Genomic DNA, 18,199 nt, shown 5'->3' with positions numbered 1-18,199 from the left:
ATCCCAGCACTTGGGAGACAGAAGCAGGTGGGTCTCTGAGTTTGAGGCCAGCCTAGTCTACATAGTGAGTTCCATGCCAGCTGGAGCTATAGGGAGACCCTGTCTCAAAAGAAGAGATTCAAAAAAAAAAAAAAAGAAAAGAAAAGAAAAAAAAACTCTAGACCAAGATAACAGTGATGATTGTGCAACATTTTGAATGATGTGCTTAATACCAAAGGACTATAAACTTTGAAATGGTCAAGATGGTAAATGTGAGCTAGGTGCGGTGGTACATGCTTTTAATCCCAGTACTGTGAGATTGAGGCCAGCCTGGTCTGTAGAGCGAGTTCCAGGCCAGCTGGGACTTCAGGGAGATCCTGTCTCAACCCCAAAAGATGGTGACTGTTACGTCCCCCCCCCATACACACACCACTATATGAAGAAAGAAAGGAGTCCCTTCCTATTAATGGTACGGGCACACAGTAGGCCCTTGGTAAAGGTTGACTTGTTCTTGGCACTTTTGAGGAAATGGGGCATTTGAACGTTAGTCTCTCTTCATAGGTGGGGTGAAGGACATGCTTTCTGAATGCTCACCATGCAAACTTGAAGTCCTTTGATCAGGAGTAACCCGTGTATTTTCTGCCTCTCCACTGCATCTATGTGCTGCTGCTGCTGTTCATGGAATCTTTTGCACCATTCATAACTCTGATTGGTCCCAGCAGTTAGATTCTTGACCATGCTATGGCTAGTGACTTGATATGGGGAATTTCAGGGAAAAGCCGGGGGAAACGCATGTCTTATGGAACTTGTTCTTTATAAAAAGAACAGGTCCACTCAGTTTGATGCTTGGAAGGAAAATTGGGCTTAATCACCGGTTGTCAGCAAATACAGCTGAATAAATAGAAATGTATGCCTGAGATTGAGAGGAACCATGAAGGCCTGCTCTGTGTGCTGGGGAGACATTTATGGTTGGGAACCTAGTGACCAAAGAGCTGAGACTGCCCAGGGTGAGGAAAGTCAGAGGAAGGGGAGGGAGGGGGGGGAGGAGTAGGAAGGAAGGAAGGGGGAGAGGAAGGGAAAGGGAGGAGGGAGAGGGGGAAGACCACCACCACCACCACCACCACCACCACCACCGCCGCCACCGCCACCTCCTCCATAGCCCAGGGCAATGAATCGGGCACTGCTCTGTCCAGCTCAACGTAGGCCTTGGAAGTCCCAAACAAGAATCTTATTGATAATTTGTCAGACCCTGAGCAGACAACCCAGAACTTTAACAGAGCCAGGATGGAAAGCCTGCACAAGGGCCTACAGTTTCCAGAATGAACAACGGGCTTATTTTCCCCCTCCCTCCACTGGATGACAGGCGTGGGGGATGGTGGGGGCGAAGGGAAATGTGATGGGCGGGGTCCCCAGCCTCAATGGAACAGCCACATTCCTCTGAGGGGTGGCCTGCCCTTCTGAGCCCTGGGGGTTGAAGAATGTCACCAGGGGTTGGTACATATTGGAGTTTTGCCTCTGTTGATTGTTATTTCCAAGCGCCTATGCCTATAGCTGGACCCTGCAGGATGTATCTGGAGAGGAAGGCTGACCGACTCTGGGCACTTGATACCTCGTCTGTGATGGTTGATCTCCATTGCCAACTTAGTGGGATTTAGAATCACCATGGATGGGGCTACAGGGATACCCTGTCTCAAAACAAAACATAGAATCACCATGGAAACACTTCCCTGGATGTATTTATCAGGGTGTTTCTAGAAGGGTTTAACTGGGCAAGGAAGACCATCCCATGGGCTGGGAACCGAGACTGAATAAAAAGAAGCAAACCAAGCACCAGCATTCATCTCTCTCCCCGCCATGATGGATTGTGCCCTCAAACTGAGCCCAAATAAACCCTTCCTTCCTTAAGTTGCTTTTGTCAGGTATTCTATCACAGCAATGAGAAAAGGAACTAAGGAACTGATGCGATACCCAATCCACAAAGCCTGACTGCTGACCACAAGGGGCTTCACGTCTGTCCTGGTATGAGCCAGAATGTACCTGCTGAGGTGACCCAGAACTTAAACAGAAAGGAGCCAGGGGAGGTAGAGCTGGCAAGAGAGTGGAATGTGACTGGTCACCTGTGGCTTCATGGAGAGGGCACTTGGGGCAGACTAAGTGATGTGGATCCGAGAGGATGGGAAGTGATGCGTGCTGGTCCCCAGAATCTCACATTGGCCTCCAAGCTTGCATTTCCTCAAACTGTTTTTCCTGATGTGCTGCTCTCAAATGAGAGCACACTAGATACTGCTGTTCCTGCACCCATCTGCCTGGTCAGTCCCCCACTAACAGGAAGCAGAGCCTCCAGCCACACTCTCCACAGGGCTGCAAGTATGGCAACGTTCTGTGTCTCCCTGTCATTTGAGCTTCTTCCCTTACAGTCCCTATATCCAACCAAATGATCTCCAGGTACCCTTGTCTCCGTCTTTCACTTGTCTTCCTGAAACCCTGCCTTGGGTATGGTGGACCAGAAGCCGTGACTGAAATCACCCTCAGCAGCTCCATGGGAATGACTCCAGCTGATGGATTGCAGACAAGTCCTTTGAACTTAGACATACTTGGGTTTGAACCTCACTGCCACTACTCACTGGGGATGCAACCCAGTTGGGCTATAACACAGCCTCAGTAGTCCATCCCCAAAGCTGCACTTGCAGAGTGGCTATGGGAATTGGAGATGGCAGGGGTCCAGCTGTCTGATTAACTCACCCCCTCATCATCCTCATTACACCCATGCAGTCGTCTCCCTGGCCTCCCCTCACATCCTTTGGTATTCTCTACTGTCTTCAGTTTTTATTTCCAGTCTGCAGGAAGAACAGAGGCCCTGTTCACTGCCTTGAGGCCCTGTAGGATTGGTACTCATTCCTAAACAAAGCAAATGAAGCCTTTGCAGTCTTTCCTACGTACCCAGTTCATAATGCTGGCATCAGAATCCACCTTCTCCCTTTAAAGCGCAGTCCCTCTAGCACCATGCTGTGTCTTGTGACACACAGAGCCATTCATAGATTCCCCATCTGCTCCTGATGAGCTCCCCTCATGTACTTCAACCAGCTTGTGAACTCTTCGCCCTCCTAAGCCCAGATGCAGCCTCGTTCCTTGTCATGTCTGTGCATTCCTGGTGTTTGGAAACATCTTGTATTAACCTTGTCTCTGTGTGTTCACTGGGTGCGCCCCCCTCCCCAAGTGCTGAGGTCCTTTCTAGGTCACCAATGTCTCTCCAGAGCCAGGCACATACTTCTCCCCTTTGGCTTAGTGTGAAACAGAAGCAGACTGTTTTCCAGGAATCGGGCAGCTTTTGGGAAAAGCTGAGGATGAGGAAATGAAGAGGCATTTCCAGAGTCATCCTTTTTCCTCTTCGGGTCATTCTGAAGTGGCGATGGAGGTCCAGAGGTTCAGGGAAAACACAACCAAGATCCCCGTTTCTTCACAAGACCCTTTCACTTTGCCTTGTCTACTGGCACTGAGGGCCAGGTTTGGCGTCCCTTTGCTCATAGCTGCCCTTGGTTAGCCCCTGCCTTTTCTGAAATCACCCCAGTCCCAACAGATAGGAGGCTCATGAATGTCCAAAACACAGTAGAACTCAACCTAAGGCCTTTAAGTTTAGGGATCTGTTTAATACTTGTCCTTTTAATCTCTCTAGGACCCATATAAATCGACCCTGACTAAGCTCTTGTTAAGTTAATATCAGAAAAGATTTGTGTGCAGGCTGCCGGGCTCAAGGTTATGAAGTTGGATTATAAGCATTTCTTGCTTTGTCAGGCAAGAGCTGTCATTTTGCTATCCCCCTGCCCTTTTTAATTCCAGTTCTAGTCATTTCCATGGCTGTTCCACCTCTGCCCATTTGCCCAGGTCCTGGAGAGCAATCCTTGCATGAGGGCATTGCGACTTCCAACTTTATTGAGCCTTGGGGACCAAGGTGAGGCTCCAGGAGAAAGGCCCCACTTGCTCAGATGATGGAGGACTAGGCTGTGTGCATGCTGGGCACATCTTCTAATGATGCTACCCATGGTCCCATGATGACAACTGTCCTCTCACCCCTCTCTGTCTATTCGGGATGCCCATGTCCCAGCCTCTTTGAGTAGACACTGGACTACCCTAAAACAGTTTATTCTCTGCCTTGTCCTGTCATATACCTAGTGCCCTCTCCCTCCCTCCCTCCTGCCCTCCCTCTGGTTATTTATAAACTTGCCCAGTGGTGCTGTGGGTCTGACCAGAATACCAGAAAGACTGGGGAAGGGGGTGAGCAAAGGAGCTCAGAATTCCATCAACCTGCCTGTTTTCCCAACTGTTCACTGGCTCCCAGATGACACTGTCAAAGGTTGACCTGGTTGATGCATACCTGTAATTCTAGGTACTCGGGTAGTTAAATCAGGAGGATTTCAAGTTTGGGCCAGTCTGGACATCAGAGTGAGTTCAAGGCCAGCCTTAGCAATTTAATGAGACTGTCTCAAAAAGTATATATTAAATAAAAAGGTGGGGGATAGAGCTCAGTGGTAGACTGACCTGGCATGTGAGATGCTCTGTGTTAAATCCCTGTATTGAAAAATTCTTGATGATAAGTGGCCCATGATACAAAGAGCTCTAGCTGGTCTCAAGAAGACAGATCACAAGGAAAGCAGGAGTCAGATTCTACAACTTTAGAATTTTAGTTCATGCAGTGAACTTTGTAAGTTGGCTTCAGTCAGGCCAACTGGGAGAAGGATGGTAAATTAGAAAGGCAGTGTGGGAGTATAGCTTAGTGGTACAGTGCTTGTCTAGCATGTGTGAGGCCCTGGTACTGGGTGAGTGTGTATGCATGTACGTATATATGTATACATGCATGCATAAGCAAATAGAAAAGTAGGGCAAGTTCCTTTGGAAAGGCCTCCCTGCTTAGTGTTTTAGTGAAGTGGTCTATGCCAGATCCTTGGATTTTCAGTAGGCTTTTCTCCAGTTCTGACCAGAGCAGGAATTAGTTTTTCTTGAGTGACCATGGAATGCTTTTGTGTACACAGTAAGGGAATGGGTTTCCTTTACTTCCGTTCATTTATTTAGTTAGTACTGTGCTTATCGGACATTGTGTGGTACCCTGGAAATATGAGCTAAGTACAGAGTCCATTATTGATATGTATGGCACAGTCAGAGCTGTGATTCTCCTGTTGCTATGACCAACTATCAGGCTCAGTGATACAGTCACACAAATTCATTAGCTTGCAGTTAATGAATCTGCAATCTGGAGATCAGAATTGAAGCATCTGTAGCTCTCTCTCTCTCTCTCTCTCTCTCTCTCTCTCTCTCTCTCTCTCTCTCTCAGAGCATTCCAGAAGATGATCCATTTCCATCTTCCAAGGGTCTCTTACGTTCCTTGACTTGTAGTCTCTTCTTCAAGCCTCAGAGCCAACACTGAGGTACCTTTTCTCCTCTGACTCCTGCCTCCTCCTCCCATCTTATCTCTCTGACTCTCTTTCCTCTTATCAGGGCTCTTGTGATGACTTAGGGCTCCTCTGGACAACCCAGGATCATCTCCTTACATCAGTCACATCTGTGAAGTTGCTTTCTGTGTGAAGTAGCATAGACATTTTGGAGGACCAGAGCTTAGCCTTCTGTGGGGGCCAAGGCTAAGGCATGAGATTATCTTTCAAAGGAGCCTTCACTGTCTTAAAGACCCAGAGAGGGTGCCCCAGGAGGAATGCAATAGACCTAGACCTGGATATAGGATCTGGTCTCAGAAAGGACACAAGCTATAATGTGAGAATGTTCTAGAAGGAGGGGAGGGGCAGGCTATAGAATATGGTGATAAATGTGGTAGGCAGTGCTATTCAGACTGGAGAAGGACCATCTGGGGAACCCATGGGCATCCAAGAGCAAGTTTGTGTTTCAGAGAGCCATATAGCTAAGCCTCAAAGTCATAGGATTTCAGAGATGGAAAGAACTTTAAAAAGTATTTATATAAATGACCTGAGAAGGTTAAGTTGCAAGGCCTGTGTCACCTAGAGAGGATTATGATGAGATTTATAACCACTGCTCAGGGTCAGAGCTCAGCAGCCAGGAGAACTCTTTGGAGACTGAGTGTTATTCTCAAGAACTCTGTAAGGGCAGATGTTGGTGATGGAGGAGATACCCTCAGAATGGTGGGCCCGCTGAGCCACCATCACTCTTCTAGCACATGGTAGACCCGTGACTTCTGTCAAAGTTGTCCATCTCAAACTCAAAGGCCCGTTTTTTCTCCCATTGTGACTTTGAAACTGAGAATGCCCCTCCACACCCGTCGGTTCCACCAGGCCTCACACCACCCTGCCTCCAGGGGCCAGAGGGGACTTGGTTGGGTACTGCCAGGTCTTCAGAGAAGCAGTCAGTCGCTGAAAGGCTTCTGTTTTTGGTCTCTAGCCCTGGAGCAGCTGCTGACAGAGCTGGAAGACTTCCTCAAGGTTCTGGATCAGGAGAACCTGAGCAGTGCAGCTGTGGTGAGGAAGAGTGGCCTGGTGGAGCTCCTGAGGCTGTACACCAAGAGCAGCAGTAAGTGTGGGCCTGGGACCTGGGGACTGGCCATCCCACAGACATAGAAACATGGCAGCATTTGGCCAGATTGTCAGAACACCATGTCACAGACTGGGTGGGATCAAGAAATTGGCTCTTTCTGAGGACCCTCTCCTTGGCTTACCAATGGCTGTCATCTCCCTGTGTCCACTAATGGTCATCCCTCTGTGTGTGTCTGTGCCCCAATCACCTCTTTGTATAAGTACACCAGTCATATAGGACCAGGGTCTATCCTAATGACCTCTTTAAAGGCCCCATCTTCAAATATAGTCATATTCTGAGGTCCTCAGGTAGGATTGAATATATAAATTGGGGGCATAGTTCAGCCCACAACAGTGGTGCATGGGGAACCCCAGAAATCTCTGAATACTCAACAGGGCAGCCTAGGAGTGAGGTTTTACTTGAAGTATTTTCAAAGCCCCTTCCCTACTGCTTCAAAGCCAAGAAGAAATAATAAACTATTAAGAATACATAAGGCTTCCTTGGGCACTGTCCAGTTAGACTGCATCTTTATGAACTTGGTTCATCTTTAAGATATCCCTACAAGGGTGGTGCTGTTCCTACGCAGGAGGAAACTGAGATCATGGAGGCTAGTTCAAGGGGAGAGGAAGAAAATACAGCTTTAAGACTGTAAATCACAGAATGCTGAGTTCACAATTTTTCCTTTCTTTTTATTGTGGTCAAGTTACATATAATAAAGCATACAGAATTAAGTATGCAATTCAGTAAATTTTGATAATTATATGCACCAGGGTACCAACTATTTGAAAATAATTTCATGTCATCCAGAAAATTCTATCTTGTGGGCTAAGGAGATGGCTCAGTTGGTAAATTCTTGCCACACAAGCATGAAGCCCCGAGTTCGATCTCTACCACCCAGGAGTCTAGGTACTGCAGTGTGTGCCCATTGTTATCCCAGTGCAGGGAGGCAGAGGCAGGCAGATCTCCACCAGGTACTGGCCAGCCAATCAAGCTGAATCAGTGAGCTCAGTGAAAAATGCTGTCTCCAAAAATAAAGTGGAAGGGCTGGAGTTATGGTTCAGTGAGTAGAACACTTACTGTGTAAGCATGAGGACCCGAGTTTAGAGTCCTAGCACCCACATAAAAAGCTGGGCATGGCAATGTGCATCTGTAACCCCATTGTAGGGGAGGGAGTTGGGAGGAGAGGAAGAGGATACAGGAGGATCCCAGGTGCTAGCCAGCTAGTCTAGCCGAAATGGTGAGCCCCAGATTCAGTGAAGAGATTGTGTCTCAAATAATAATAATGTGGAGAAGCAACTGAAGAAAACAGCCAGTGTCAACCTCTGGCTCCCACATGCACCCACACAGGTGAGCATGCCTTCACATAAACATGTGCACACATGTACAACCCCCCCAAACACACACACACACACACACACACACACGCACACACAAAGAAGAGAGTAACAACAACTAAGGTGAAGAGCAATTGAAAACCAACCCCCCCCTACACACACACACACACACACACACACGCACACACACACACACACAAAGAAGAGAGTAACAACTAAGGTGAAGAGCAATTGAAAACCAACACCTGCGTTGAGGCCTCCACACGCATGTGGACATATGTGCATGTGCACACACAAATTTTTCCCTTTAAATTCGATCTTGCTCCATTTCCTCTAATTCCCTTCCCAAGGCAGCCATTACTCTAATTTTTCTCAAAGTAGAATGGTACTTATTCTGTATCTTTGGGTAAATGACATCATACTGAATACTGTGACTTTCTTTGGAGACTCTTGCAAGCTGTTGGGTGTGTCTGTAGTTTGTTTATCGCTAGAATGTTCCATCCTGTGAACACACCACAGTCTGTTTATTCACTTGTTCATGACTCTTTGGGATGCTCACATGTTTGAACTGTAAAGCTTTAAGGCTGTGTGAACATTCTATATAATTCTTCTTGTGGACAGAAGAGTTCATTTCTTGCAAATTCAGAATTTTGTAGAAGAAAGGTCTTATGAAGTCCTAACAGCTGAGTTTCATTGATTTTAATGTCAGGTGATTATGACTAGAAGTGTTGTGTGGAAACAATAAGAACCATCCAAGGGCATCAAACCCATCTGCGTCTCAGCAGGAGCAGCCACCATCCCTGTCAGGGAAGGGAAGTATCCACTGCTCCAGCTGTCACAGTCCCCCAAAGCCCCCCTGCATCCAGCTCGAATCTTCCAGGCTGCCTTTCAGGGCTTCCTTTCCCTTTTTTGTTCCCTGTAGAATGCATTTCTGTTCCCTAAAAGGCAGAGGGGTGGTAGAGCAGGTGTATGTGTCTATATGCCTTAGGCCTTTGCCCCTCTCTAGGTCACTCCTCAGTTCCCAGGCTCCTCCTGGCTTTGTAGCAGCGTCTGCTAGCCTGCACATCAAAGAAACCCTGATGGGAACACAGAGGGGGTATTCACACTACAAAGAGGGAAGGCTAGAGAAGGATGAGTCACTCTACAGAGGATTCATCCCTGGAACCCTTTAAACAGCAGGCTCGCCAGACCTTTAAAGATGTGCTCTGGCTTAGAACGTTCAATTATAAAGACAGACTGTTAGGAAAACACCCTCTGTCATCTGTCTGACCTGTAGTTCTGGGTGCCGGTGTACCAGCAATTCCTTATGTATTGGAACTCGTTTGGTTTAGTAAGCTGCATAGCTCCCTGTAGGGTAGCCTTTGCTCTACTCTCAATCTGACTCTCCCCAATCATGGCCTCTGCAGCTGATCAGGGGTCGCCAAAGTGAACCACCTTCAGCGAGTCCCAACACTACTGTTAAATGTGCACAATCACATTGAGGCCTGTGACCACCACTTGAAATTCTCAGGGGTGACCCCCACATACCAACAGAGACCTTGCCTTCTGGTCCTCTTGGCATTGCTTAGGCTACAGAAAACCAACATGGACTGTTCTTACTGTGGCCTGGGACAGTGTTTAATGTGTTCAGTGACATGGATTATGTCATTTAATCCTTGTCCCAGATTTGTGAGGGAGTTGTTATGGTGTTTACCAATGAAGGAACCAGGGCTTGGCAAGTTACTTGCCCAGAGGCCCCTGATTGTGAGCAGCAGAGCCAGAGCAGGTATACCTAACCATTGTATTCTCCTCCCTCCCCTGTCTGTCACAATGGATTAAACCTTGTGCCACTCAAGATTGAATCCTAAGATGCCCACTCCCAAATTAAAGCATCCATCTTTCCTCTTGGTCTCCCACCCTGCCTCACTTGTGTAACTCCTAAACTTAGTGTGCCATGGCCTTGAAGGGGAGGCATTCTGCTCATTTCAGGATAGCTTGTGGTCCTGTGTGTGTGTGTGTGTGTGTGTGTGTGTGTGTTCATATTTTTCAAACAGAGTCACTCAGATGGGTTTTCTGGGCTTTTGTTTTTTTCAACCTAACAAGAATTATCTACTATCTCTTTTTGTCTGGCTGGTGGCAGAGCACAGATTGAGGGCCATTTTAACAGGAACTTGGCTGCCTGTGGTATGTCATGCCTTTGCCAGCAAGAACCATGTCCCCGACCTCCCCTGTTCAAGGCTATAGGATGTTCCAGTGGCTGCTTGCACAGGAGGCACTTCAAACACTTTGTCCATCCGACCGTAGTGAAGAGGCTCGGCCTCTCCTCCCTTCCCTGCCCCAGATCTATGAGAAGAGTCAATCTCAGCAGATAAGGAAAAGCCCCTAGGAACAACATACTTTGTCCAATGCTGTCTATGAGCTTGTCTTTTCAGTTGCCTTCATCCTTGACATTTCTCCTTGCTGCATGAATACCCAAGTAGGGCCTTCCTCCCCCACAAGACTGTTGGGTTTGTGAAGGCAGAGACAACATCTCTGTGGTTCTCGGCCAAACCCCAGCACCTATCACACTGCTGATGCTGATTCAGGACTGTGACAGCTGGAGCAGGTGGATACTTCTCTTCCCTGACAGGGATGGTGGCTGCTCCTGCCGAGAGGCAGATGGATTTGATGCCCTCAGATGGTTCTTACTATTTCCACACAACACTTCTAGTCACAAACACCTGACATTAAAATCAACGAAACTCAGCTGTTAGGACTTGGCAAGACTTTTCTTCTACAAGGAGCTCAATGCTCTTCTGAAAATGAAAGATTAAACACTAGAAGTGTCTGTAACCCAAGGCAGCTGCTCCCTAGATAGGGAACTACACAGCAGCCTTGATTGAAGGCCACATTCACCGTGTTCTTATAATTGCTGAGGGTCTTGAGAGTCTCGTGCAGCATAGCTGGATAATCTTGTACTAATTTTGTTCTGGTGTTGGAGATTGAACCTAGGGCCTCTTTTATGCTAGACAAATGCTTTACCACTGAGCTATACCTCCATGCCCCACGGTAGTATTGGATTAGCAGCCCTCTGTGAATCAAAACCATGTCAACTGCAGGCCTGCAGAGCCCAAGGCAGGTATAAGCGGCCTGCTGAGGTGGCTGGTGTGAGTTTTCTCTGTAATTTACAAATTATCATCTTGGGTAGAAAGTATCTGCTTACATTCTTAACAATTAAGAAAGCAACAACAGTATCTTATTTTTACTATTTTGGGCTGGAGTGTGAACTTAGTCAATGATATTTTCTGACCCATATCAGTGTCATCTGGATTTATTGGTGTATTTGTGGTCTGCCTCTGTGTTTCATTACTCCTATATTTAGAATTGCTGAACACACACATTTCTACTTGTTGGCAGATTGTGTATTTCTCTCTTTTTTGTTCTGAAACTTGATCTTTGAATTTAACTCTAAATTGTGGATCTCTTACAAACAACAGGCATAGAGCTTGTGATTCTTCACAGCTGGGTAATACCGATGGATGAGCCCTAATATTCACCCAACCCCTTACTGGTAGACATTTCCCAGTTGTAGTCTTTTCAAACAAAACCAAAAACCTTATGCAATATTACAGTGAACAACTTCCAGTGAAATTCTGTTTCTATGCTGGAGTTTATCTGTAAGATAGAGTTCTGGCTGTAGAGATGCTGAAATAAAAGACATGATCACGTAAAATTGTCCTCCAAAATCAACTCCAAAATAATTGTCCGTTTACAGTCTTCAGCAATCCATTTATTTTCTGAAGGGTTATAACATGCATACCATTCTGAATATTGAGGTTCTATGACTTTACCATTTTTCTATTTTGAGCCTTCAAGTTATTTGCCCCTCATCTCTTTTTATAATTTGTTTTTATTGATTTTTTTGTGTATTTCATACAGAACATCTCAAACACTCTTAATCATCTTTATCCCCTGTCCCCACTGGCACCCTCCCATAGCCCCTGACTGCAGCCCATATACTCTGTCATCCCTGTTAAGGCCCACTGTGTTGTCAGTGTCCCCAGCCATTCCCTAGTGTAATTCCATACACTGAGACCTCAGCCTATCTAGAGTCCCTTGTTTTAGGAAGATCAGCTGTTCCTCACCCAGCAGTAACCAGTTGCCCCTAATCTTTGTTAGCTATTGGCTAACTTTGCTTTCTCATATTCCCTAATATTTGAGTTTGTAACTTTTAAAAACCTCAGAGTTCAGTAAGAACTGGCAGCATTCCTCCTTGAATGCTTTACATTCAGGGGTACAGGGATCAGGTGTTCAGCCCAGAATTGTGCTGGTCATGGCAGTGCTTGGTGGAACACCATCTCCTGCTTCCCCCTTGTCCCCTGAGTTGTATAGCCCCCTTCATATCAGCTATATCCTTGGCAGAGGGTGATGTTGCTAACTGGTTCTGGCTAGCGAGTTGGCTAATGATTGAGAATCTATCCAGCCTCCTCCTGATCCTTTGGGTTCTCGGGCCTTTTTTGCAGACTTTTGGCTGATGTCAGAAACCTGTAGTTACTGAAAAGCTTGATAGTGAATTGGCTCTTTTGCCAAAGGTTAGTATTGGCTCTCTTGTCTCAGGAACACTGTCCAGCCAGGAATTTACCAGCTACAGGTTGTTAGGAAATGAAAATCAAGAGCCACAAATGACCATCCATCTGGAGGACTCAGAAGAGGAGAAACCATGGAGAGCTTCCTTAGTAGTTTCTGAGGACCTGTGCATGGGAGGTAGGAACCAGGCATGTGGCAGGAGGTCAGCAGACACCAACCAGAAAGGTGTCCTGACCTATATACCAGTAATTTAAAGGAGAGGATGGTTTGTGCTGCTGCAGGGTACAGACTACAGGGCAGATTGTAGCTAGAGCAGGGGACTAGGGCCCCAACTTTCTGTTTGCCTTCCCACCTCTTTAGACTCAGAGTTCATATGATTTGTCTATTCAGCTGGCCTTTCTTCCCCAAGTCTATGTTGCCCTCCCACCTCCATCCTGGACTTTGGGACTTAAGTTTCCAGGTCCTCAGTGTGGTTTACCTTATCTAGATACCTAGACCGATTTATTCTGTTACAGTGATTCAGGCTAGGATGATGATAGGAAGTATTTTACAATGTCAATGAAATCCGGAGAGATAGTGCTATTTGGTGGAATGTGCCACAGCTCTCTAAGGGATGAATATCTGTCAGTTTACCATTTCTATGGCTGGAACTATCCTCTGTACCCTGCCCTTCCCCCTCTCCTCCCACCCACCCAGAGTTAGAAAATCAGCAGCCAGCTGGAAGTCTGTCACTTCTCTCTATGGTAAACTTTTACTCAGTTTGAACCCCAAGTGCTGGTACTGGACCTTAAGCCAATGAAAATGTCTTAGGGGAACACTGCCTCTCTCTAGAGGCAAAGCAAAGTCACATGAAGTTGTGTCTCCTGTCTCCCCTCTGCAGGTTCTGATGAAGAATATATTTATATGAACAAAGTGTCAGTCAGCAGGGAACAGAACTCAGCATCTCTGGACAAAGGTATGGGGCTGACAGGCTGCTGGGCTGCCTAACTCATGGAGAAGGAGGTACAAAGTTCCCCATCAGTGTACAGACAGGCCTGGAGAAGGTTATTTTAAGAATCCACATTTTGGTTGATGGTATTTTGGGTTTATGTATTTTTAGATGTTTCAACAGGGCCGGTACCTCTTTGCCCATTGGATGAGGAATCTGTCCCTAAAATCTCTTGACTTTTCCCAGCATTGTTTCAGGAACAGGAAGTCATAATTCAGACACTAAGAGAGCAGCTGTGTATGATGCTGATCCCACGGTTCTAGCCCTGAGTCTTTGGGTGGAAGTCTGCTTGGGAGGAGGGAGGAGAAATGGTATCAGCTACTGTAGTCATATTAAAAGATGAAGCTCACAGGGCATTCCCAGGCAGCACAGGTTCTCTTTTGGAAGGACTTATAACACCTTAGTCTTATGCCTAGAGACCTTCTCTTTGAACCTCTGGGGTACAACTGACCCAGAAGATTGCAGAACTCTTCCAAAGAGGAGACATAAGAAACTTTTCTCTCAATTCCCAAACAGAAGGACTTAGAGACAGGTGGGAAGAGAGTCCCCCAAAGACTCAACCATGTCCTGATAAAAGATTGACTTTGAGACATCAGCTACCAGAGCCTGAGGTGAGACTCACCTGAGCTGTTTGGCTAGGCTAGAAATAGAATGACTTAGAAGAGCCTTGGGTACCTTTCCTTAAGAGGGTTGGTGGCCAATTTCATCAGTGTGATGTCCATACCTTCTACTGCTCCCCGACCCAATCCTAAATCAGGGACTGAGAAACTCATTCAAGTGCCAGTGGCCACTCTGTCCAGTGTCACTTGCCTTCTGGGTAAATGATGGAAGGAAAGAGCCATAATCACCAGGTCTGTGCTGTGTGCAGCTCAAGATAGTGACCACCAAGCAGCTGCCCTATTCGCTGAAGCTCTGTGGCTGGGCCATTTTTGACATAGGGCAGGTAGAGGAAGAGTGTAGAGCCTTCCAGAAACCCCAAGTTTGTTACTTACAAGGAATCTGCCAAGGGCTGGACTTTGCTGTGCCCTATTCTTGGAGGAGGAAAAAAAATAAAAAAAAAACAAAAAACAACTTTGGCTCCACAGATCGCCTGCCTGGGTAATTAACATCTGCTCAAATAGAATTCACAGGACAGGGACAGGACAAGTAACCAGACATTCCTGGGTAATGAGACCTTGCCACCCCTCACCAAAGCCTTCTCCTCTTGCTGCCCACAGTGCCCGAGGAGCAGGGTCCACTGGCAAATGGGGAACCCAGCCAGCATTCTTCAGCCCCTCAGAAGAGCCTTCCAGACCTCCCGCCTCCCAAGACTGTGAGTGTTGGTCCAGGGCCCCTGCTTCACCTCCGTGTTTCTGGGAAATTGCACTTGCTCTCATGGGTGTTGGCCCTTCAAGCTTCTGACACTTTCCACGCACCCACTGTACGCAGGGCACGGGGGTGAGGAGGACGGAGCCTAGGAAACCTGGACAGGAAGAGATTCCTGGTGTATAGGGTGATAGGCATGGGGAGGTTTTGCCATAGGCCTTTATCCGGTGTTACCAAGTGTCTAACACTGCACGGCCATATGCAGTTCTGGTCACCAGCTTTGGTCACTCTTGACTTTTCAAGAATGTAATTCTTAGCCAGGCGTGGTGGCTCATGCTTGTAATTCCAGCATTCAGAAAGCCAAAGCAGGAGGATCATCATGAGCTCAAGACTAGCCTAGGCTACACAGTGAGTTCTAGCCAGCATGGGCTAAACATGAGACCTTGCCTCAGAAACAACCAGGGGCTGGAGAGATGGCTTAGTGGTTAAGTGCACTTACTACTGTATCAGAGGACCAGAATTTAGATCCTAGCACCCACATTGGGCGGCTCACAAATATCTGTAACTTCAGCTCTAGGGCACCTGAACACACACGGGAGCATGTACACACAGACACACCTGAGTAAAATAAAATATTATAAATCATCTTTTAGAAACAAACATAACAGTAAAGGGAATTTGTATCACACTGCACCTAGTACTTTTTAACCACCAGTAGTTCTTGGTCAGCTTGGAAACAAACTTCTTGTTCCCGACACAGTCCCCAGGCTGCCCCATCCAGCCCAGCAGTGGTGTATGCAGCCTCTTCGTGGCTCCTCCTCAGTGGCTCCTTACCCACTGCCCTTCTGCCCCTGGGTTGTGCTGCTGGGGTTGGTTCTGCCTCCGGGACTTTGTGCTTTCTGGGCCACTGACTTGTCAGTGACTGCCTCCTCTGCAGCTCTCAGAAGCCTGTAGACATTCCTGACCTGGCTAAGGGAGCTACTGCACTCCTGCTTTGCCTCAGTTATAATGCCACTATTGACACCGTCTTTTTATTATCTTGTCCACCAGATATAAGATTCCCAGGATGAGGGCTGTGCCTTCCATCTACTATTTCATGCTTATTGTCTGTACTGTCCAGGCCATACACAAATAGTTGCTCATTGAGATGAGTGAATGAGTAGATGCATAGATGATAGGTGGATAGGTGGGTGAGTTGGTAGTAGGTGGGTGGGTGGATGGGTGGGTAGGTGGATGGGTAGCTGAGTTGGTGGTAGGTGGGTGGGTGGATGGGTGGGTGGATAGATGGGTAGGTAGATGGATAGATGGATGGATGGATAGTTGAGTGATGGGTAGGTGGATGAGTGGATAGATATTTGTATGGATGAGTGGATAGGTGATAAGTAAAAGTATAGAATCATAAAGACCTGTGTTCAGCTCTCACGTTGGCCAGTACTAGGTCTTTGACCATAAGAAAGTTATTTAAAGTCTCCAGCCCTTTGATCCTTGGTGTTTAAGTGGCAGTGATGTTGGCATCTGTCCAACAAGATGGTGCTAGTCACTGGATTAAGACTATAAGTTGCACAGCACTGTATATGGTCCATTAAGTCAGCATTCAGGGAGATGAGTCAGAGTGGTTACATGTTTAAAATTATTTTTTGAGATTCTCATATATGAATATTGTATTTGAATAATTTCCACCTCCAGTGTCTTAGTTTGTTCTTCATTGCTGTGACAAAACACTCTGACCAGTACCAACTTGGGGAGGAAATGGTTTATTTGTCTTACATCTCCCAGGTTGCACGCAGTTCATCAGGGAGCCCAAGGTAGGAACTCAGGGCAGGAACCCGGAGGCAGGAGCTGGAGCACAGGCCATGGAGGAACGCTGCTTATAGGCTTGCTCCCTCAGCTCCTGCTCAGCCTGCTTTCTTATGCAACACAGGCCCACCTGCCCAGGGGTGGCACCACCCACAGTGAGCTGGGCCCTCCCACATCACTCATCAAGAAGATGCCCTTCAGACATGGCCACAGGCCAGTCCAATAGAGGCAATTCCCCGATTGAGGCTCCCTCAACCCAGGTGTGTCAAGTTGACACTAAAGCTATCCAGCACATCCAGTCACCCTCCAACTCTTCCCATTTCCCCCCTCCCTCATAATTCTTTGTCCTCTTTTTTTATTATTGTTACATATATGTACATACTGTGTGTGTGTGTGTGTGTGTATTAGTGATGCTCATATGTATCTGTGTTTAGAACTACCTACTTGAGACTAGATAGCCTCTGATTTTTCCCCCTCAGCATCCATTGATATTACCTGATTACCTGTAGCTCTTCATCCTGAGGTGGAACCCCCATGAAATTTTCCCCATCCAACTTGGCATTTCAACTGGTTTTGTCACTATACAGATCTTGTTAGACTACCATACTTGGGAGATTCATTGGTGCAGGTTCTTTAGCATGTCTAGAATGCATTAACTAGCAGCAGGTGTCTTGATTCTCTGGCTCTTAAAATCTTTTCACCCCCTCTTCTATGATGTTCTCTGAGCCTTTCGTGTAGAGGTTGTGTTGCAGATATATCACGTAGGGCTGGGCACCTCACAGTCACTTATTCTCTGCATTTGACCAGTTGTGGAACTCTAATAGTCTCCATCTAGTGCGAGAAGAAGCTTCTTTATTGAGCAGTGAGAGCTACATTTGTCTGTGAATAAATATAAGGACATGCATTAGAATGTAGTAAGAAATTACATTAGTAAGTTCTTCCCTAGAGTCTATGACTTCTCCAACCAGGTGTAGTTGGCTATGTTTATAGTACATGCATGGATTCCCTTCTATGGAGTAGGCCTTGAGTTCAATTAGATAGCTGTTGATTACCTCCAAGATAAAAATTCCACTATTGCACTAATGGAGATAGCTTGCAGGGCCAGTCATTGTTTGGTTCATAGGCTTGACAGGTGGGTTGGACCACTGATTGCTTTTCTCCCTTGGAAGCTTGGATAGTACCTTCTGATACTATGAGAGCTGGTCTTCAGGGAGGAAGACGTCCCTCAGTTGTCCCAAGTTCTGTGTCTGAAGTATGTCATGCCTTCAGCAGTAGGAACCTAAATGTCCTTCAGCTGATGAATGGATAATGAAAAATGTGATCCATTTACACAATGGAGTTCTATTCAGCTGTAAAAAAAAATGAAATCATGAAATTTGCAGGTAAATGGAAGGAACTAGAAATTGTTCAACTGAGTTAGGTAACCCAGACTCAGAAAAACAAGAGACAACGTGTTCTCTTATGTGGATCCTAGCTCAAAATCACAGGAACCAGGAAAACAGAAAGGAATCATGGGGGGACAGGGAAGGAGCTCAAGAGAGGGGAATAATAGGAAACATTTTCAAGAAGGAAATGGGGAAAATGGGGGGTTCTGTAACTGTGGAGGGAGTAGGGAGGGCTATGCAGGGGAAAAGGGTGATAAATAATATTTAGTGTGAAAAACCAAAGGGAAATATATTATTTCCTAAGTCTACTGAAAAATATGCATACAATATTTATA

The 18,199-nt window shown here is 46.5% G+C and overlaps 1 protein-coding gene across 4 annotated transcripts in view; it reads left to right on the top strand.

Moving 5' to 3' along the window:
- Afap1l2 (actin filament associated protein 1 like 2) overlaps positions 1 to 18,199 on the top strand; it is a 111,265-nt gene that overhangs the window by 60,120 nt on the left and 32,946 nt on the right. For all 4 annotated transcript variants that reach the window (XM_008830222.3, XM_008830224.3, XM_008830223.3 and 1 more), the window contains exons 2-4: positions 6,379 to 6,507; positions 13,270 to 13,344; positions 14,595 to 14,689. In XM_008830222.3, coding sequence (XP_008828444.1) covers positions 6,379 to 6,507; positions 13,270 to 13,344; positions 14,595 to 14,689 — 299 coding nt within the window. The remainder of the gene's footprint in view (positions 1 to 6,378; positions 6,508 to 13,269; positions 13,345 to 14,594; positions 14,690 to 18,199) is intronic.

This window comes from Nannospalax galili, unplaced genomic scaffold (assembly GCF_000622305.1).
Source record: "Nannospalax galili isolate Female #2095 unplaced genomic scaffold, S.galili_v1.0 scaffold974, whole genome shotgun sequence".
NCBI classification, from domain to species: Eukaryota; Metazoa; Chordata; class Mammalia; order Rodentia; family Spalacidae; genus Nannospalax; species Nannospalax galili.
The sequence above is the reverse complement of the archived record's forward strand: the minus strand, read 5'-3'. Positions and strand labels throughout refer to the sequence as shown.